We start from the raw sequence: 21,607 nt of genomic DNA on the forward strand, positions 1-21,607 counted from the left end.
AAAGCAAAGCAGTCCCAAACTCCTCAAAATAATTTCTGTAGCCATTTAGTAAAAAGTCCATGTGCAAAAGATGGCACAAAGAAGGTTTTGGTTTCTAAGATGTGTTCAAACGTGGGATCTACAGCTGCTGTTTAATGTTTTCTTCTTTGTAACAAACCCCACCATTTGTGTTCCTCCCATATTACATACAAGCTTTATTGTATTAAATATAATCAAAGCAAGGAGTAGGGTCAATGACTGGTCATGATTGTTTTCGGAAATTATTGCACAACTAATTGGCTATTAACATCATTTCCTCGTTAACATACATCCTGCTGGAGGAAGGAGCTCTTGAAAGCATTGAAGGCACTGAACTTGCTCTGTTTCAGACACATTCCTCACACATCCACGTCTGCCATTGCTCTCTGCAGGGGATCCACAGCCCAGTAGTCGTCGTCCCAGCCCAGGAACCATCCCGAGAAGGTGGGAGGCTCGAAGCCCTGTTTGACGATGGTCACTGGGGTCCTCTTGTCCCGCGTGGATGGGTCTGTGTCAATGTAGCGCTTGGCTGGGGACACAGAGAGGGGATCTCACTGAGCACCAGGCCTGCAGAGCAGCAGCTAAACTGGGCCTAAATGGCTGCCAGAGAGGCAGCTTCACACTGGCCATTTAAACAAAAATACCCACTGAAACTTTGTACCCTGTGGTTTTATCTATGCCTGTTAGAATATAAATTGCCTGAGTCATGATCAGACAGTGGGAAAATGAGAAAGGGATAGCTCAGAGAGGAAAATGTGACATTACCAGATTTCAGTGCCTCAGTCTTTTCTTCTTCTTGGGCATCCTTCCCAATCCATACAAAGACCTAAAGATAAAAATACGCATATTAATTACTTCAGCAACAACCAATCTCTTTATGAAGGGATAATTTAGACGAAGCCTCAGTGAACAGAGTGTGACACAAACCAGAAAATTCTCATATTGGTGTGCCTGACCAAAGCTATTGGTCAATAATGAGAATTTTTTTTGCCTGCATTTTATCTCCATGAATTGTAGATCCTTGAACAAATTCTATGCCAGCTTAACATCAGGGGAAAGCAGCAGATGTTTGAACATTTCTCCATAAAATACCAAAATTCATCTCCGAGTTGCCTCGTGGCTGATTTGTGCTGAATCTGTAATACAGCAGCACTTCTGGCTATTGTGGTTCAGGTCTCCACCTAGAGCCAATCTGTGCCTACTCTTTGCTCCTCTTGTTCCCCTGGGAATGTGACGCACCTGATCCCATGTGTCAAGGAGCATCACATCATCTGTGGCAAGGTCATCCTGAGTCAGATCTCCAGGAACTTCTTCAATCTGGAAAACAGAGGGTTAAGATGAACACGAGCTTCAAGAATCACTACCTTACTGACATGAAGAAAGATCAGGTGTAACCCCTGGTGGGGCGCTCAGAGCAGCTGGGCCTGAGCTTCTCCCAGCCCTGCCAGGTGGATGTTGAACAAATGCCCCCAGACACTCACGGTGAAGCGCCCGCTCTTGTTGGAGCACGCGAAGAGACGCGGGGGGTGAGTGTCCATCTTCTTGTCCTTGAGCCGGGGCGAGGTGCGGTACGGAGCTTTGCCACCCAAGGCTGCCCAGAAATTGTCTGCAAAACAGAAAGAGAGACTGATGAGAAAGAGAACAGAAAGAGAACAGAAACAGAAAGAGAACTTCCTGTTCATGGAACCCACATCGGGGTTGTAGTTTGGGTAGGACTTGAAGCATTCTTCTGGCTCAGAAAGTCCCAAGGGCCTACAGACATGAAAGCACTGTTAAACACCGAGAATACCCTGGAGAAGCCCCTCTGTGCCCATGTCCACATCTCCTTGTTCTGGGAGACAAAATATCCATGAAATAACTGCTGAGGATGTGCAGCTACACAGAAACAATCCCAGACTCCACCGTGGCCCCCTCACCTGGCTCTCTGCCCTCAGCAACCTGTACTGGGCGAGCTCCCAGTATCTTCAGCAGCTCCTGTGCTCCCGATTTCTCAGCATTGCTGGCTCCTTGGCCAACCCACAGGTAGGCAGCAGTGGGAGTTTTCAGGACAAAGGCATCATTGGAGTTCAGCTGGCTGGCTGTAGGATCCAGCTGAAAAGAAGGAACATTGCAGGTGTCAGATGTAACCATCCTCTACACAGAGCCTGTTACTTCAAAATCAAACCAGAGCCTATAGTTGAATAAACAGCAAACAAGATACTCCATGTGAGCATGTCAGGCTGTCAGATGTGTTGTACCTTCCCCGTATCCCAGCAATGAGTTAGACTTTCCACACAGGAAGAGTAAATAACTGTTTCAGTGTGTGATTACAGGTACACACGACCTATGGCAGGAGTGCCTGGCTGTCATTGTGCCAGTCCTGGTGGTTATGGCAGCAGCTTTAGGAGCTCACCAGGGAGCCCATGGCAGAGCAGTCCCTGCTGCCAATGCTGATCAATCATTAACACCAACTCCTCTGTGTCAACAAGGACAGGCCTCTTGAAGCTGGAAACTTGGGAAGTTACTGCAGTCACAAACCACTGCCCTCTCCTCACTAGGATTTAATCTCCCCCTTGTTGTCACACAGAGGGGTTTGTGTGCATTTTCTCTCAGAGCAGTGGGGCTCTGAACCTGTGTCCTGGCCCAAGTTCCACTTCCATAGAGGGAATTGAACTCTTCAACTGGATCATGTTTCCATCATGGGCTGTCCACACATCACCAAGGCTGACTCGCCCTGCACATACCTCCACTGCTCTGGTGGCTCCGGAGGTGCTGGAGCGGACCTGGAACAGCCGCGTTGCTGCAGGGGCTGTCTGGCCTCCTTCCCGCGAGGTTCCACCCTTGTAAACAATCAAGGGCTTTCCACCAAACATGCTCATCAGGTGAGGGGGCTCTTTCCCTTGCACTACTCGTTTCTGGAGAAAAAGAAACTTCCTGTCAGTTTTGAGGAGCACAAGATGTACCAGAAATGCCTTTTACAACCCGCTGTCGAGCTGGAATATTCACAGAGCACCCAGCTGAGCCAGGTGTTAATACATATACATTCTTTATTCCCTGCTGGGTTTGTCTCTTTACCTGCACGGGGCTGCCTCCCAGCTCCTCATCCAGCTGCACTGTGAGGAATGCAGAGGTTGCAATCTCATCCTGTGTGGAGTCTGCGCCCTGCCTGGAGAACAAGGTCAAATCCCAGCTTCATTCTAAGCCTTTCTCTCCCCCCCCCACACACACCTTACAGAGATCAAGAGGAGGTAAGGAAATCCTGTGTTACCCAATCTCTGCAGCACTTCATTCAATACAAAGGAGAAACTCCTTATCCTCTATTGTAGCACATCGAGTACAGGGGGAGATAAGAACCTTTCCTCGATAAGCAGCACTTTCCTAGATAAGCACAGCTTGATCCAAAGAAGGGAGTAACTACCAGTGGGGGAAAAAGGAAAAACTAAAAAAAGCTCACAGTTATTCCCTCCATTGTTCTACTTCAAATGAAACATCCCAGACCTCTGGTATTGTTTTGTTTGCAAGGGAAAGTTATCCAGGGTGAAATTTTATCTCCCAAGGTTCCTCTGAAAGAGGGAACCAGCAGTGGTCGGTTTTCCAAGTGGACTTGCAGCCCCCGGGTTTCCTAACTTGCCCCAGGATAAGTCCCTTACCAGGTGTAAATGATCTGTCCCTGCTTCCCGTCGTGCTGGTAATCATACAGGATGATGTAGCTGTCCCCTCCGTAAAACTGCCCGTACGTGGCGGGGTCCACCGGCACCTTCTCGGAGCCTTCTATTCTCCAAATCTGGCGGGAGAGAAGCAGAGGCGCTGCAGAACGAGCCCATTCCCGGCACGCGTTATCCCCGAATTCCGCATCCCGGAGCTGGCGGTGCTGCCGCGCCCCCTGCCGGAACCTGGCAGGACAATTCCCACCGGCTCCAGCAGCTCGTCCCGAGCGCAGCTTTGAGGATTTCCGGGGCGGGTTTCATCAGGCAAACCTCGGCCGGGACCTCTGCGGGCTTCTGGACAGCCCTCAGCCCGTTCAAACTCAACTCCAGCCCTGCTTCTGTGCTCAAAGTCATGAACCCAGGTGCTCCAAGACATTCACCCCTCACACACGTGATGGCAACAGGGAGAGTAACCAGGAGGAGGAGGAATAAATCCATGTCCACAGTGTTGGGAAATAGTGGAGTCAGAATCAACCCCTTACCTGCAGGGCTTTCAAGACCCTGATGGTATTTCTGGTGCCAGAAATTCCCCCAGCAGTTACAAGACCTCAGTGTTGATGACTCTCCAGCCCCCTCTTGTCTCGCTGCTCTTGCAGCAATGCCATTAAGTAGCAAAGAAAAGTTTGGAAACCTTCCCAAAGGGATTGTGCCACTGCTGACCTGTTTCTTGCCAGAGCCATCATCCTCCATGCCGTGCTGGGCAGCCATGGCCTTGGAGCTGTGCAGGGTGGCCGCGTCGAAAGGGACCTGCTCGATCTTGGCAACGTGGCCAGAAACGTGAGGCTGCCCCAGCCCTTCTGTCTGGTCCTTGTCTCGCCAGTTCTTGAAGAATTGCTTGAACAAAGGTGTCTCACCACTTTCAGGGAGGACTTGGATCTGAAATGAATGAGCCTTTAGAAGCATCTCCCTAAGAACAGCAGGTTTATCTACTCCTTTTTTCCTCTTTGGAGGGGTCATGGAAAAGGTAAAAGAGCGTCCAAGAGGAAGAAACTTTAACTACCAGCTGTATTGGGGTAAATGCTGGTTTAGGCCAGGAGCACCACTGCAGAATCTCCCAAAACAGAGCAGATCACCCACAACAGGAGCTACTTGAGAGACTGATGGGGACAAGTCACCTGAGCCATCCCTGCTCTGCAGCCCCTGGCCCGTGGGGCAGAAAAGTGACCCCAGTGCTTGGGGCTGCCACAGGTCCTTACCTGGGTGTGTTTGGGATAGCCCATCTTGTCAATGAACTCTGAGGCTGTTTTCAGTGCTGCCTTCTTCTCTTCAGAGTTGGCACCTTTGCCTTTAAAGAAAATAGACAGAAAAGGGGTCCGATTTTTTTTACCCAGAGAAGAAACTGTCTCAAATACCTTTTGCAAAAGTAGAAGGGCCCAGCCTTCCAGATGCCAAATAGCAAATGGCAATTGTTCAATCTCTTTCGTGCCTGTTGTGATGGCTGAGAGAGAACAACTGCCTTTCTACTTATGATATTAATTATCTTCTCCCTGGTTCTCTCTGGTACCTTTCCAAACAAAGATCTTTCCATCTGTGCCATGGTCCAGGATGAAGCAGTCATCAGTACTCAGGGCTGCCTGGGAGAAGGGGTTCTCATCTGCCACCAGGGACACTGCCATGTTCCCAGCCCCATTGGAGACCTGTGACAACACAGCATGGAGGTCACATAAGGCACCCTCTGCTTCCTCCTGCTCCGTGGCCATAGCTCAGAACTCAGGGAGGGGAAGGGAAATCCATTTGAATGCACTGGCTGCTGCAGGCACTATTGTTTTCAAACAGGATACCTCTGACACAGCAACAGTATAGCAAAAATATAACACTTACTCTGAAAATTTCAAGTATTTCTAGCAAAGCAGACACTGCTGGGACCAAACAGAGATTGGACCAAAATGGTAAATATCCTCAGCACAAAAGAAGTATCTTCTAAAGCAAACCAACTGCACATAGGGACTGGAGGGTAACTGAGAACAGCCTCCCTGTATCAAGTGGGGTTAAAAGTCTGAGTTCCTCTACTGACTAATGCATAAAGTGCCACATAACAAACCATCTTGGCAGATATTCACCCCATGGATATCAGAGGCTGCTTAGAGAAGATTCCTTCCAAAAAGTCTTGGACATTCTTCTCCAACTCACACAGCTGATGTCAAGTGGCACCTTCCAAGTCATTGCTTCATCTGGGTGTTAGAAAGGGGCAGGTCCTGCTTCTCAGGCTCACTGTTTCTGGTTCTTTCCTGTCACCTTCATAACACAATGCCTGACAGCAAAAAAGGAAAACTCCCTTTTTCCCTCATTTGTCTCACAGTCCACCTTTCTCTCAAAAATTCCTGAAAGTCCCAGCTGCCTCACTAGTCAAAAGTGGTGACAAACACAACAGAAAGTACATGGACATGTGGTGTAAGCACCCCAGGTTCATACACAAAACTTGTTAAGAAGCAGAGTGAGGCAAGAGTAGGACTCAGAGCAGCTCAGCTCCTCTCTGCTATTCCACCTCCATCTAATTTCACAAAGATCAGTCCACTCTCCCCAGGGTTATGTCAGGGTTCCTTGTTACCTTGTAGAGCTTCGCCAGCTTCCTGTTGGCTGTGTCGGTTTTGGTCTCATCAGGAGCCCCTGCTGGCAAACTGGGCTTTGGTCCCAGGACCTGTGAGGGAGAGAAAAATCATTACCAGCCAGTCCCAAGAGGATCTTCCTTCCCAGGTGCTCCAGTCAAGAGAATGAGTAGAAGAGAATTCCAAACCAATCATGTAAATACACTCTGATGTCCCAGTGGGGCGGAGGACCAGGTCTGCATTGAGCTGTATTTACACTACAAACACTTCACATGTAAAGACACACCCCCCTTTCCTCCACACACAGCACTTCCCACTCCAGCACTGACAAATGGACAAAGGGAATAACCTGGAGCATTTCCTCCCGCTCGGATCCCTCCTCTGACACGTAGACCTTGGCGCGCCCGTTGCGCTCATTGTCCCGGATTCCCTTGGCCAGCACCGTGGCCTTCAGCCGCTCCTGGCGGTTGCTGTCGGAGCCACACCATTGGAAGATGTTCTGGGGGAAAGAGAAAGTCACCGTCAGAGCTTGACAACTCCTCTCTAGATGAGACAGGGCTCAGCTGGGACTGAACAGTGTCAGTGTTTCAGGATGCTCAGCACTGAGATGGCTTCAACTGAGTGGGGAAAAAACCTTCCGTAAAATGTCAGACACCTCCTGCCCCCGGGATTCTGCCAAACCTGCCTTTGACATGGTACTCACACTGCCCAGGTCCAGGATGAAACAGTCCCCTGTGTTGAAGCTGTCCCAGCTCACAGGGACCTCCGTGGCCCGGACCGTTCGCCTGCCTTTGACCTGCAGCAGCCTCTGCACAGTGACCTCGTTGGGAACCACGTGTCTGAAGCCAGAAGCCACACCACCAGCCTGAGGGGAAACACAGGAGCAAGGATTCACACTAGGACTAGAGGGAAGAGTGTATTCCCATCTGCATAACATGTCCTGCCTACCAGAAATTATCCCAAGCTCAAGATTCACTTTCTCTGCTGATAAAGAGACACTGGGAATTATTTATCAGTGCAGGCAACAGGACCTATGTCAGTTATCCTCAAAAAAAGCACAACTACGCTTAAATGAATGAAAATAACAACAAATGAGTGTGAAATAAAACAGAAAGATCAGGAAAGTCTCAGACGTGAGGCAATGTGAGCACTTTGCAAGCATGTGACCTGATATCACTTTGCTTGTGCCTTTGGATTCCTAACAGATACAATTGCTCGACTGCATGTTTTCACTTCTATCCCACTTTATTGTGATGGCAGGGAGGAGTAACTCCCACTACTGTTCATCTCCTTTACCAAAACATTGCACATGCTGAGAGGGTGGGCTCAGCACAGAGACTGCAAGGTCAAACTGTTATGCAAGTGGGGAGAAATCAAATCTCCTGGGTAGGCGTTTCCCATTAACTTTGCTGCTTCTTAAATTCATTCCAGGTGCCTTGGGACTGTTCTTTCCTCTGCCTCTCAAAGAAAAACAAAACCTTGATTCCTAAAACTTTCTGGGGCTTTTCTTGTGTATTATTAATTCAGCCAAATCTCTCCCACTGGGATCTGCTGTTCTCCACCCTGTGCAGTTCTAAGTCATTGAGAACATCTGGCTGAGAATGGGTTTTGAACAACTGGAAAAAAGGCAATTCTCACTCTCCTGGGAATTGGGCAGGATGCCATTTCTTGCAGACTAGGTTCTGTTATCACCCACCTTGTATTTGATGCCAGATTTGAAGTAGCCCAGGAAGGTGGGGGACTCGTGGCCCTGCACCTCACGGTGCTGCACAGCCTTTCCCTGCAGGTGCTCATCCATCTGCACAGTGAAGATGGCAGCAGCCCCACGCTCATCCTGAGAGCTTTCATCACCTGAAACATTGAGAGAGACACTGGGAGGGAATGCAGGGTCTGCCTCTGCATTCAACTGTGCAAACACACAGGGAGAAAGCAGGTTTAACTGTGATACTGTCAAAGAGTGTGGGGTTTGCAGCCTGTGGGGAAAGCCTTGGCATGGTACTCTGTGACATGGACTGCAGAGGGCAGTTAGGAGAGGGAAAAATCCCACTCCCTGATCAGGAGGAACACACCTGACCTCCCTCCTTTCAGGCAGAAAGGATTTCAGCCAGCCCTTTCCCCTGAGATCTTGTCTTCCCTGTGAACCTCTGGAGAACAGGGACTTACCTGTGCTATTGCCCAGGAACAGCTGTTTTTACAAACAGAGGTGGCTGTACTCCCTATTGCAGAGACCATGCAAATATCTGAGGTGAGTAGGGCTATTTACAGCCAGAACTGCATTCTCACTGTTCTGCTTTTTATTTCCTTGGGTAACATTAACTGGCCATGGTGGTGCAGTCAGGCTCAGGGGTCCCTCTGGGCTCCCAGTTCCACAGGGACACTCCCAGCACTTACCCAACCAGAAATGCAGGTCGTACTGGAGGTTCCCGCTGCGCTGCTTGATGGTGTTCAGCACCAGGTAGGAATCTCCAGTGAAGAAGTCTCCATACAGGTTTTTTGGCACTGGGACCAAATCAAATTTCTCGACCCTCCAGATCTGAAGGCCGGGTTCCTTCCCAGCCTTCAAAAACTCTGCGTGTTCCACCATGGTGACAGGCTGGGGGCGAGACAGAGGATGCTGTTCAGCGTGCAGGACACAAGGAAGGATTTAATTTAAGTTACTTCTCATCTCTTAATCTGTTGTGCCAGGCAAAAAGTGGAAAGATTCCTTTTTTCTCGTGCACTGAGTTTTGAAGGGGGAAAAAAAAAGGATGGGTGTGGAAAGAATCGCTCTCTATTGCTCAGCTTATTTTCACTTCCAATCACCTCTAATTCCTGGTTTATTCCTGACTTTTCCTCTTCTAAACTCTATTGTCTCTCTCTCTGGATTTTAATCTCTATATTTTCCTTACTAATTTATAACTTTTCAGTATGACACATAAGTGAAGTTTGACATTCCAGGCTGTTGGAAAGAAACCGCTTTTAACTCCACATGTTGTACATCCTGCACAAACATGATTTACAGGTTTTCTAAATCCAAATGGAAAATGCTGTGAGTATCATTGAAGATTTAGGTAATTAACAGGTTTCTCAAAGCTTTTCCGTTCTCACCTGTTACTTTGACTGCTCCCTTGCAGGAATTACATTAACTTACACAACATCCTGTCCTAAGGACATTGCAATTTTGGTTTAATATGTTTCTTGCCATACTTATGCAATATATTAACATGGTGCAATATCCTTTTTTTTTAAACAAACATAATGAACACTTTCCTCTCTTGTAAAAGAATTCACTTTGATAATTCTGAAAGGAAATAGAACATTTCTGGTGTATTGGCAATGAAGTCTGTCCATCGATCACACCACACCTTTGACTGCTATCAGGTAGCAGGGAAGAAAACATTGCAATATTATAGCAGAAGCATTCAATACTTTGACAAAGAAGATGGTTCACAGCAGCTGATGGACAAAAGTAAAATATGCTCAGCTTTCAAGGCAGAAACAAAGAATGTTACAAACTAGAAAGCAAAATAGTAAGTTAGGTACCAAAGCGATTCCTAAGCTGAAATCAAGTATCAAAGATGGAAAATAATTAACTTTATCATCAGGATTCCAGTCAGACTGAATCCTCCCAAATTCCCACTAAAACCTGGACAAAACCCTGACAAAGAGTTAAAGGAGAGTGACTCCTGTAAGTAGTTGGAAACCAGAAGTTTTTCAGTGTTTAATTGTGATGTTAATCACTTACCACAGCTGAAAGCACAACAGCTGCTGTAACAACATATCCAAGCCCTGCCACAGACATGGAGCTGACACAGCTCAGCTTCAGAGCCATTGTGCAGAAAATGGTGAGGAAAAGATAATTGAAGTCCTTTCTGCCCATTTCTACGAGCAAATGGGCTTCTCCCTTCTCCCGCAGAGGCTGTGAGGAGTCCCAGCTCCCTGCTCCTCTCGCTGCTGGGGAAGATGAAGGGCAGAAGCCAATCTTTTATCGGGGACAAACACACCCACCCCCTTGGCAGCACAGGGGCGTAACGTGTTTGTGCAAACAATCCTGCTGGAATCCCAGAGCCTCCTCCAGCCCCTCGGAGAGCCTGCAGCCCAGCAGGCACTCACTGCACACAATGTGCTATCCATTACCGACAGCGCAGTGGGGGTCACACAGGCCAAATATCCACTCACAGGGAGAAATTAAGAGACATCAGCAACAGAGGCAACATTTTGTCAGCTGAGAGCTGGGAAGTTGATGAGACACAGAGGAACAGCACGGCTGCTCCAGCTGGCAGCGGATGCAGGGAAAGAGACTTTGGAGAAGACAAGGATTCAACTGAGCAACCTGAGGATGGGGGAATGCACCCTCAGCTCCCTGAACTTGTCAGAGGAGCAGAGTTCAGCCCCTGCTTTGCACCTGAATGGACCTCCACACACGCCACTGTCAGAGTAGCAGCTCCGGGGAGGTTGGGGATGCACTGATGGATTTCAGCTCCCAGGTTCACAACAGAGCATTCAGAGTCTGGTAGGTGACAGAACAAAAGCTCATTCCGTAATTCAATAATTTCAATAGCAACACCCTGTGACAGGAACACAACAGCCATCAAACCTACTCAGCCCAAAGGAATTACAACAGGGCTGACTGTAGCATCCCAGTGATCTGGCACCAATAAAGAGATTATTCTCCCAGCCGTCTCACACTTCAGCAAATTCATCTATCACATTTCCCAAGTGTTTGCAGTGAGTGAGCCGTGCAGGAAGCTTTACCTGTGGCCCTCAGGAACAGAGCAGCCACACAATGTGGGGTTGTGCTCCTGGGCACTTTTGCTCTCAACACACCCAGGGGAGAATTACTGACAGGCTGAGCTTCCCACTGCCAGAATCTCTCAAAAGATGCTTAAATAAGGGGCCAAACCCTCCACCCACAGAAGTCCACAACAAAACTTCCACGAAGGAAAGAGCAGACGCTGCTTTGTGCTTTCTCCACTCTCCATGAGGATATTTTCTTTCCCTCTCTCCTGAGAACACTCTGCTGCTCTCTTATCCAAGCTGATGCATTTTAATTTGAAATGTCACCTTGGCAATGTACCTTTGAAAATTTCACTGGAAATTCTCAAACTGAAACAGACAATAAAAACAATGTGCTAGTCCTGCTGGTATTTCTGATCTCTGTGAAGGAAGTTCAGAGTGTCAGAGGTCTAAGTCAGTGGAAAACATGTTGGAACCTTGACTCCAAGGAAGGCAGCTGGGAAAGGCTTTGGCAGCTGCAGCAAACCCAAACCAAAATAACTGGGTTGCATAACATTAGAAAGAGATGGGTCCTTTCCAAATGGAAAAATACTCTGGACTTTTTATTAATAAATTAAATACCTGTATAGTGCCACACCTGGGCAAACCTCACAGACTGAAGGCAAAAAGACCCGGGATAATCTTCTTTGTTAACATCCCACTGTAGGAGATAATGTAATCTGCAGATATATGCAGATACAATATTTTTGAAAAGCAATTTATTTAGTCTTCTAATTGATTTGGTATTTTGTAAGTCCAAGCTTGCATTGCCAATGAGCTGCAGTACGTAAATACAGGCAAAAAATGGAAAGAGGGCTACAGTGCATAAATTGTATATTATAGTGCTCTTTCGTAAAATTAATTAATCTGAGCCATTCCCGGAGGGAATAGGTGTAAATCTACCCCAACAGCTGGTTTGGGTTATTACTGCTGGCAGCAAGTGTTGCATTGTTAAATCAAGCCCCAGAAATGTTTGCTCTGGACATGGTTCTGAGGCATTTGCCAGCTGAGATCGCCAGGGCCCTACTGAAAAGGGTGTCTCCTGATGGAGACATGGCAAATAGGCACTCTTCAAGCTGCTGATAATAAAAGTGTCCAGTTCAGTCCCAGAAAGGGTGCTACACACAGCCAACATCTTGTGCAAAGGAAAGTTGTTTAAGGAAAACAAGGAAAGGGGTTGGAATACAGGATTTCAGTGCAGATGGATCAGCTAAATGACACTTGGCTGCATAGTGATAAAAACGAGAACTTAGGAAAATTGGTCCAACGATTTGAGCAACCATTGGAAGACAACAAGTTCATTATGGTCTCCAGATGTGCAGTCACACCACCAGGACAGGCCAGCCTGGGAATGCCCTGGGATGGAGTCTGGCCTACAGGAACAATTCCAGGGATTTGCTCCTGGGCACCCAACACGAAAGGCGCCACTCGGTACGCGAGGGAAGCGCACACTGATCAAAGTCACAGACCAATGGCAGCCTGGAGCTGCTGCTCCAGGGAAGTGTGAAACGATCTCCTCGAAGCTGGAAGCTGTTTGCTTCAGGGCAAAGGCCAGAAAAGGCAGAGATGCCCCCAGTCCCCCTGCTCAGCAATCCTGATACTGCTGTGCACCCTCCCAGTGCTGTGCTGTGCAAGCCCTGGCTGCTGCTGCTGCTTCCACCACCTCTGATCTGGGCCTCAGCTCTTGTCTCTCCTGGTATCCAACCCAAACCACCTTTCCTATTTTCATCCTGCAACTTGTAACAAACAGCTCTTTGCCTCCCTCCCTGAATTCTTCATTTCTGCTCTGCTTATTCATCCCTGTGGCTGTGCCTCCCCCTCATCTGTCACAGTCACCTATGCCCTCACAGACTGACACCAGCAGCACTTTGGCCATTTGTCTTTACCCTCCTCCGAATTTCTGCCCAGGAGCTGCCCAGTTCTGCACCACCCAGCACAACCATACTGAGAGGAATGTCCTGCTCCCTTCAGGAGTAACCTGTGGACATTGAGCCTGGAATCTCTTACTCTACCTCATCACACTGCAAAATCCATTGCAGGGAATAATTAATGTGTGGTTCCTCCACATCAAATACACTCTCACATCTTCACATCTACCACCATCTAAAGCTTAATGATGTATCTAAAGTAACTTTCTACAAGATAATATCATCCAACACTCACAGCAGGGAAAGAAGGAAAATCTTTATTTCATTCAGTAACTAGCCACTAACAAGAGAAAAATGAGCACAGCATCTTTTGGGAGGCCCAGTTAACTTGTAATAATTTGTGGCAATTCACACCTGAATATACCCACAAATATAGTCAGGACTTACCTGCACAGGGCTGCTCAGGAAAGCTTGGCTGAATTAAATGAGACAGAAACAAGGCTAGGCCACATCCCCATGTGGTTGTGCTCATTTGCAGCTCTGGTGTCGACTCATGATGGGTTCAGATAATTTGTCTATATTTGCTGCATAAACAAACCCCACACAGGAAGGGCTGCAGCCAACATGACATTTCACCACAGAGCATCCAAACCACCTGCTGCTCACTGCTGGACCAATTCATGCCTTTCTACATGGCAAAGGATGTATTTTTTATTTTAACAGATGACACTTGCAGAATATCAAAATAACTTGCAAATACAGACTGAATTTCTTAAATATGAGGAGAACAGTAAATCTGAGTAGAGTCTGTATCCACATTACAGTCATGCTGCAAAAATGCCCCTTGTGCACCAATCCTTATTGTACCTTGGGGGCAAACATTTGCATTTCCACCCAACTAACTCTCTCTTTCCTTTTATTTATTTGCCAAACATTGTCTGGAGAATATGAACTGCTCCAAATAAATAACAATATATGTCCTCAAAAGAAGAAAGCCTCCCTTATCTCACAGCATTCCAGACCTCCTATACCAAGTGCCAGAAGAGGTAAATCACCACTGTATTTCTGCTGCAACAACAGGAAAACCCTAAATCCTTGTTTTGCAAGAGGCAAAGGAGTATAATCCTCCTGGCATGATCAATCCCAGGAAATCTACAGGTTGTACTTGCCACAGTAACACCCCAGAGCAAGGGCTGCATTCTCCAGGTCTGAAATAGTGACACTGAAGAGATCACATAAACAAGAACCCCAGTAAAGTTATTTGCTTGCTTCAGGTTCAGCTCTTTATGCACGTTGAACACAATCCACACTGTCTGATTACCCATGTAGCCATTTCTTTATTCTCTGATCTGCTGCTGACTCGTAAAAACTTTGATGAATTAACAAAGATTGTGAGAATGAACAGCACAGGATCACTCAAGTTCTGACAATCCAAAACTCAGGACATGATGCTGCTGAACACAGAGAAAGTTTAGCACAGGATCCACAGCGATGACAGCACACCCTGAAAATGGAAATACTTGTTTATTCCTTCCGCTTCCCTGCCAAACCAGTATAGAATATCAGTAATTCTTCAGTAAACCATTGAAAATAACTCTGCCAGGACTTCAGCTTTGTTACCAAGGGGACAGGCACTGGAAAATATCTAAAGTGATGGATTAGCTCAGTTTTCAGTCTCCAGACAGCCCTAAATTCATATATACACAAAACTAAACCCATCTCCTTTCTTTCCATCCCTTGAAGAAGCCAGCAAACAAAGGTTATTTGGGATAAGAAAAAATTGGCATGGGAGAGCCTCCCCTGCCCCAGCCATGGTGACTCCATGAACTATTTCAGCTCCCTGTATGAGGAGCAGCACAGTTAATGGCATTCCCAGCAGCTACATCTTAACAGAAAAGCCACAAATCCAAAAAAATTCGAACTGAGTTGCCTAACTCAGATCAAGAGTCCAGGACACAAAGTTCAGCATTAGCTGTACAACTGGCAAGTAGGTTTTTTTGCATGTTAAGATTCCTACTAAACCACTTTAGCAAATTAGAAGGCCCAGAAGATTTGAGTATTGTTCACTTTTTCCAGCTGTTTGTTTGCACTATGAGTCACATCAGTTCTATTCTGGTCTCTGTACCTTTTGAATACAACCCATTTAGTAAACACAGAGCTTTCAGCCCGATGCACCCAGGCTGAAAACTTCAACACAAAAACCTGAGTTTCTTCTCAGTTGCAGTGATGTAAACCGGGGAGAATATTACTTCCATGGGAGAAAGCTTTGGAGATTAGGCAGGTTTGCCATCTGAAACACACCCAGGGAAAATCTGCTGATACAATCAGCTAGTTAAGAGTCCTGCCTTGAGCATAAGTGAGAGCTGAATCATGCACTTAAACACACACAGCACAGGGAAGGCTGGATCAGTGGAAACCACCAACCACTGTCATTCACTGGGGAGCAAAAATAAATCCAGAATTATACTCCAACACAGATCATTGTTCAGTGCTGAAAAAATATTTAAGGAGTGCTTATGTAACACATAAGACATAAACCAGCACATTAAAATATGGCTACCTCCCCAAATTATGTTCCAGAGAGAGAGCTGCTGGTGACAGCCAGAACACATTAAGGGAGGCAGTGAAGACATGCCTGTGGTCAGCTGCAGGGAAATGACACAGATGTTCTTCCTCCAGTCTCCAGGTCCTGCCTGTTCAGGGGAAATCATCTGCAACTTTATGCAAACTCTTTTTCCCCAGAGAACAAGCTGAGACATTCCTCTGCAGCACAGAAGTTGTTCAATCCGTGATCCATAACCCAAAGAGGAACGGAGTAATACATTATTGCCAGAGAAAGGCTGGAAACCAGGAGAGATGGCCTAAACCAAGTCCAAAAGGGAAGCACAGAGTGTGGCCTTGCACTCCTCGTGCAGTATCGGGCCCGGGCAATGGGGTGAAAGGACTTGGAGTCATTGCTACACATAGGACAAGGGCAGGAGAGGTACAGGCAGGTGTTAGGGTTGAGTATAAGTAAGTAAAAAGCACATAAATGAATTTTGCTATTGCCACAGTGACATGGCACAGCAGGTCTGGTGTCACCACGGGGCCAGTGGGAGTCCTTCAGCTCCTGCCTTCCACATCAGCTCCACGCAGAATTCAACTTTCCGCATCAAAAACCCACACGGGACACAAAGCAACTCAGGATTAATAAAAATCAGTTCACTTAATAGACATTCAAAATCAATCCTTCTAGCTCAGAAAAGGTTCCAGGCTCCCGTGCTCACCTGCTGGCAGGGAACAGTCACAGACCTGTGTGACCCAAAGCTTCCTCCAGTCCTGCCCCAGCACACACAAGTGCTGGCAGCTTCTGCACATCTCCACCACCCTCCTCTTCAGGGGGAGACAGGACTCCTCCATTTCCCCATTTCCCATGATGTGGCTTCCTTCACAAACACCAACTTCCAAGTATACCAGTGTGGAAACGGAGTTATCAGTTCCCCTCTCCATCCTGTCCCAGTTCTCCTGACACATGCAGGTGTGGCCAGGTGTTAATGGCTGTGGCTGAAGATGCAGATCTTCTCACTCAGGCTGTTCCCAGCTCCAGACCCAGGGAACGCAACCCGTGGGAGCAGCACAGCCCTGGCAGCAGGAATGCCCGGAGCACTCGGCTCCCATCCCGCCGGCACAGCCACAAGAGGGCAATGCTATAAACACACACGCCAGAACCATCCCTTCTTCCTCGGAGCTAAGTGATTAACAGAAGAGGGTTTAATTTTATCTCATTTCAAGCAGGATTCAGGCTTTGGTGTGGAGGAACCACAAGCATTGTCAGAGCAGAGAGCCCGAGAGAAGGAAAAGTCCTCACGGTGTTGGTGCCCACTGCAGCAGCCTCCGTCCATCTTGAGAGATCCCAGGATGATTCATTTCTTCCAGTGTTTTAAAGATGCTGTTTTGAATTGTAGCTGTACTTTTACTGCATGTGGAAACACTGAATAAATAACATATGTTTAAACTTTGGGTTTGGACGGTGTCCCACTGCCTGACTGCCCTAATACAGACAAACAGTTGTTTCTCCCACTCCAGTTGTGCTGGGACCTCAGCTGAGATCGGTTCCAGCTCTCCAGGTTCTCAGCGGGAGGTGAATGAGGAACAAAAAAGAGCAAAGGAAAGACCAAAACCACAGTCTATAGTCAGAAAAGAACACTCTGAAACAGGCAAAAGGAAAAAAAATATATGAATCTTTAGAGTCCATACCATCTAAACCTTCCATCCAGACACCATCACATCCCAAATTTTGATCACAAAAACCTGACAACCTGGAATATCCTGACTGAGAACACAACTGCTCACCAAGTCCCAAAGCTGGGAAAACTGAACCAAGTAAAATAAAGGTCGTTCTCCGGAGGGCAGTGGGAGATCGCCAGAATACCAACCAAATCAACCACTCCCAACGCCAGCGGCACCTCCAGGCTCCCTGCGCGTCCTGATCCAGCACGGCCATTCCACACTGGCATTTCCAGACAGCCCAGCAGTGCAAAGCACCCCAGAGCTCTGTTTAACTCCACTAATGTCAGAGCTCTATTTAACCTTGCAAATGCATCATTAGTGGATAATCAGAGATAAATACCTGGCCATCCTGCTGAGACAGGCTGTTACTGCCTTTCCTAACTTCTCCGACCACACTTTCCTTCCCTGAGCAGGTGGGAAGTACTGGGCTGACATTGAATGGACACTGTCTGGCCTGATTTCGTCTGTGATGGTATTTATCAGTGTCACATTAACAGGCAGCTCCGTTCCAGCGCCCTGGATACACCCCTGGATCAACAGGGTGCACACACCGATGGACACAGCCGGCCCTGGGCTGTCCAAGGGAAGCATTCCCAGCATTTCCCTGTGCCATGAGCACGTTCCAGCAGTGCAGCTGGGTCTGGAGGGTAGGAATACACTGCTGCAGGGGCAGACAGAGGCACCCAGCAGTGTCTGACAGCTGATAAGCGGCCTGATGAATCTGCTCTGGCAGTTGGTGCAGTTTGCTATCAGGGTGGAGGACACAGTGTAAATATTGAAAATCTGCCAACGTCTGCGACTTCCTGGGAAGCAGAGATGAGGCAGAGGCAAAACCTCTGAAATCCAGACCTGGGGCACACACAGCGCTCAGACACTCCCACCACCGGTTCATTTACCTTTGTCCTCCTCACTGAAATATCCGAACGAACCTTCAAGTCAGAAATCCCTGATCACGACACTTCCCGACTGCCAAAGTCACAAGGACAGGCCTGAGGAAAACTGCCTGAGCACTTTTCCATTCTCTTTGTGCAAACATCTGCTGTGAGACAGTGCTGAACCAGCGTGACAGCTCTGCTGTGGCCCGGGGCTGTCTCCGGCTGCATTCCCTTCTCCCACTGCTTTGTGGAGCCTCCTGCAGTAAAACACTTCCCGAACTGCCAAACCCCAGTGTTCAGCTCAATAGCTGTGCACTATCCCCACCTAGGGAGCTTGTGTCTGACACAGAAAAAATAGTTCCGGCATGGCTCAGAGCTGAGAACTCCAGCAAGTTTAGTGCTTTTAAGGGAAAAGGATTAATCATCCAGAGCATTTCTTTCCGATTCCCTCAGGCTTCTTAGTGTCTGAAGTGATTAATTAATGATTAAGAGACTGAAAAGACACACACTTGAACTAATGCTGTGAGAAGCAGAACAAATGAAGTGACAGAGGTACACAAAGAGCTGCACAAAAGCTTCACAAAAAAACTTGAGGTTTTCTTCCTAATGCAAAACCTCAGTGACCTCTGAAAGCCACTGCACAAGACATCTTTTGAGTCTTGAGTTTAAAAGGATCCAAAAGAGATTAGAAGTAAACATATGAAATATCAATATATACAATTTTCTTTTCAGCTGAAATTGTTAGAAGAGATATCAAATACCCGGCCCGGAGTACCAGACAATCACTAACCAACACAAATAACACACATCTCGTTACAGACAAATTGTCTGTATCAGACTCTTCTGCCTTTTCGGGAAAAACATTTGATAATAATCAGGCAGAGGCAGAGACATACTCAGAACTTGATTATTCACATGATAATTCCCGAGTGCTGTGGAAGGGAACAGAAATCAAGAGCTTCTCTCTAGGCAGTAGTTACTGTGCCCAACCTACTTCGTATCTGTGTTTAACCATGTTCTGCTTTACTGCAACCAAGCTGCAACACTTGATCACCTCAGCTTAAAGAACAAAAAAAAGTTTCTTTAGGTCTCCAGATTCCAAAGTAAAACAGGGCAATAGTTGTTTTGTGAAGTGGCACATTTCTGCCCAAAATCCTCTTTCCCATACATGCCACTCGGTAGCAACACTAATGTCTGGGACTGGGATTAAAATGGAAGCTTGTATTTATAAGTGAGCTGAAAGCAGATAGCAATCCTGAGCACTACATACGTCACAGGGCTATTTTAAAAATGGTTTGGTTCCCACCAGAATTCTGTAAAACATCCAAGCTACAACAAAAAGTTGTTTTATCTGAATCTGGGATGGGGGAAAGCATTGGCTCCGTCTGGGTCAGCAGTTGAACCTGCTGCTCCTTGCTCCAGAGGAAGGTCCCTACCCCTTCCCTGGCACAGAGGCTCAGTGACACTGCTGCCCACACCACCACCTCAGGACGTGGCTGCAACACTCCCAAAATTATATAAAGCATTACAAAAACAGCCCTGTACTGGAACACATCAGGCAGCCTTTTAGCCAGAGCTGGCAGCAATCCCCCTGGTAACATTATCAGAGCCATGAACCTGGATTGCAGAGTGCTCCCATCGCTGCTTTGGTGATGAAAGGAACAAATTCACAAACGTGTTGGATTTGTGCCTGTAAAATCAAAGTTAAACTAGCAGCACCAGTAGCATTTTTGCTTTGTCACCCTTTCGACATTCAGAAGCAGCCAAAGATTTATGGCTGGTTCAATTTCCCCACTGTTTTCCCCATAGCACTGGAATTTCATCCAGCCAGAGAAAACCTCCACTCTGCCAAGAGCTGGAGTCATTCCTCTGGGGACACTGCAGGTCCTCAGCTCTCACTAAAACTCATCTAAACTCTCAAATAACCACTGGAAAAATCTCTTCCTGTCTTAAAACATTTAACATTTCAGACGCTCACCATCCACCCTTGTCACCAACGAGGTGTGACTAAAATTCCCACCCTGTCTTCATGCTGAATTCCAGTGAAACCCTCAGAGCTGGAATTCCCACCACTCCAGCAAGTCTGGTGATGGTACAGATGAGCACTGACACCCTGGGATGGTGCCTGAGCATGGGCCAGCATTCCCATTATCTGCTCTGGAGATGGACAGAGTTCAACCAGAGCCTGAAACCACACCAAGCCCAGGCAGTGGGGTGGGCAGGGAGGCGGTGGCGATGCCAGCAGCACCCATCCCATGGAGCAGATATTAAACAGGGCTGACTTCTGCTTCTCTCTGCTCCTGCACAGGCTAAGCTTCCATTTCCCACCTCTCTGTGGCAGAAACTATGGAATAAACTGTCTCGTGGACAAAATAAACCAGTTGCAATAGCCTGTGAGAGACTCATTTCTCAGCACTCAGGTTTCGCTTCATTTTTCCAGATGGATGTTATAAGGTATTCCGTAAAACAGTTTGAGAAACCCAAAGGAGGAGAGGCATTTAAGGAACCCCCACCCCCTCTGACTCCAGAGCAGGACACCCTGAGCTGAGCCATGCTCTACTCCCACAAAGGAAATAAAGGAAAATTTTTTTTTTGCCGATAAACTTGCATCATGCAGAGTTGGTAGTGGAAAATGGAAATTGTAATGATCAGTAAGAAAAATAAGAGACTTAAGGGGAAACAATGCTAGTATCATCCTTGTTAGCAAAGTCGGATTTTTTACATCCAAAAGCAAATAACATTCAAAGCAGTTTTATTCCAAGAGGGATCTACTTACTAATGAGGCCTCCTTGAAACAAGTCATCCCCATAACTTTTTTTTTTAACACTCTTCCTAGGAAACATTTTAAATATGTTTTCAGTGTCTACATTTTTTGAATTTCTATTCAAACAGAGCTTTCAAACATTCTTCCCCCAGGCAAAGAACAAAACAAACAAGCCCCCACTGTTCCCATCACCACTCGCACTGCTTTCACCGGCGTTCACAGGCGCACCGGACTTGGGGGGGGGCTCCTCCGCTCCCCGGCCCCGCCGGTGCCCGCCGGACGGGAACTGCTCCTCGGCGGCAGCGCTCCCGCGGAGCCCGGCACAGCCCGGCACAGCCCGGCAGATCCTCGCAGATGCCGCAGGAAACGCCCCGGGACGGGACCCGGGACCCCGGCCCCCTCCCTCCGTCCCTCCGAGCCCAGTTCCCTCCGCCCGGCCGTGCGGCGAGGAGCCGGGGAAACGCCGGCAGCCGCTCCCGGCCCTACCTGGTGCTGGCACTCGCGGGCAGAGGCAGCTGCGGGGCCGGGCCGGGCAGGGCAGGGCAGGGCCGGGCAGGGCCGGGCAGAGCCGGGCAGCCCCAGGGGCGGGACCCGGAGCTCCCCCGCCTCCGCCCCGCCGCCCGCCTCCCTGGGCGCGGCTGCGGGACCGCCGGGACACGGGCACCGGGACCCCGGCGTGGCTCACCTGGGCACGGGTACCCTGGGCTCAGTTAACCTGGCACCACCAGTTAACCAGCGGTGAGGCCAGACATGATGCTGGTACCGCCCGTGCCCCCCCCGGACCTGCCCATCCCCTCAGCCACCGAGTGTCCCCCAGTCCTGCCAT

General features: G+C 47.9%; 1 protein-coding gene across 3 annotated transcripts; it reads right to left on the reverse strand.

Moving 5' to 3' along the window:
- Positions 1-112: 112 nt before the first annotated feature.
- Positions 113-21,324, reverse strand: GSN (gelsolin). Of its 3 annotated transcripts, none has more exons than XM_032130516.1 (17): positions 21,268-21,324; positions 8,642-8,843; positions 7,947-8,101; positions 6,954-7,115; positions 6,600-6,749; positions 6,253-6,342; positions 5,209-5,341; positions 4,901-4,989; positions 4,365-4,580; positions 3,648-3,781; positions 3,073-3,163; positions 2,742-2,912; positions 1,935-2,109; positions 1,500-1,624; positions 1,258-1,335; positions 784-844; positions 113-547 (listed from the first exon to the last, which is right to left on the reverse strand). In XM_032130516.1, the coding sequence occupies exons 2-17, from the start codon at positions 8,832-8,834 to the stop codon at positions 378-380; spliced, it is 2,193 nt and encodes a 730-aa protein (XP_031986407.1). In that variant the 5' UTR covers positions 8,835-8,843; positions 21,268-21,324; the 3' UTR covers positions 113-377. The 3 variants fall into 3 exon arrangements, with proteins under 3 accessions (XP_031986407.1, XP_031986406.1, XP_031986405.1); XM_032130515.1 differs by lacking the exon at positions 21,268-21,324 and adding an exon at positions 20,794-20,835; XM_032130514.1 differs by lacking the exon at positions 21,268-21,324 and adding an exon at positions 9,975-10,191 and having other exon boundaries at positions 169-547.
- Positions 21,325-21,607: the final 283 nt, after the last annotated feature.

This window comes from Corvus moneduloides, chromosome 21 (genome assembly GCF_009650955.1).
Source record: "Corvus moneduloides isolate bCorMon1 chromosome 21, bCorMon1.pri, whole genome shotgun sequence".
NCBI lineage: Eukaryota > Metazoa > Chordata > Aves > Passeriformes > Corvidae > Corvus > Corvus moneduloides.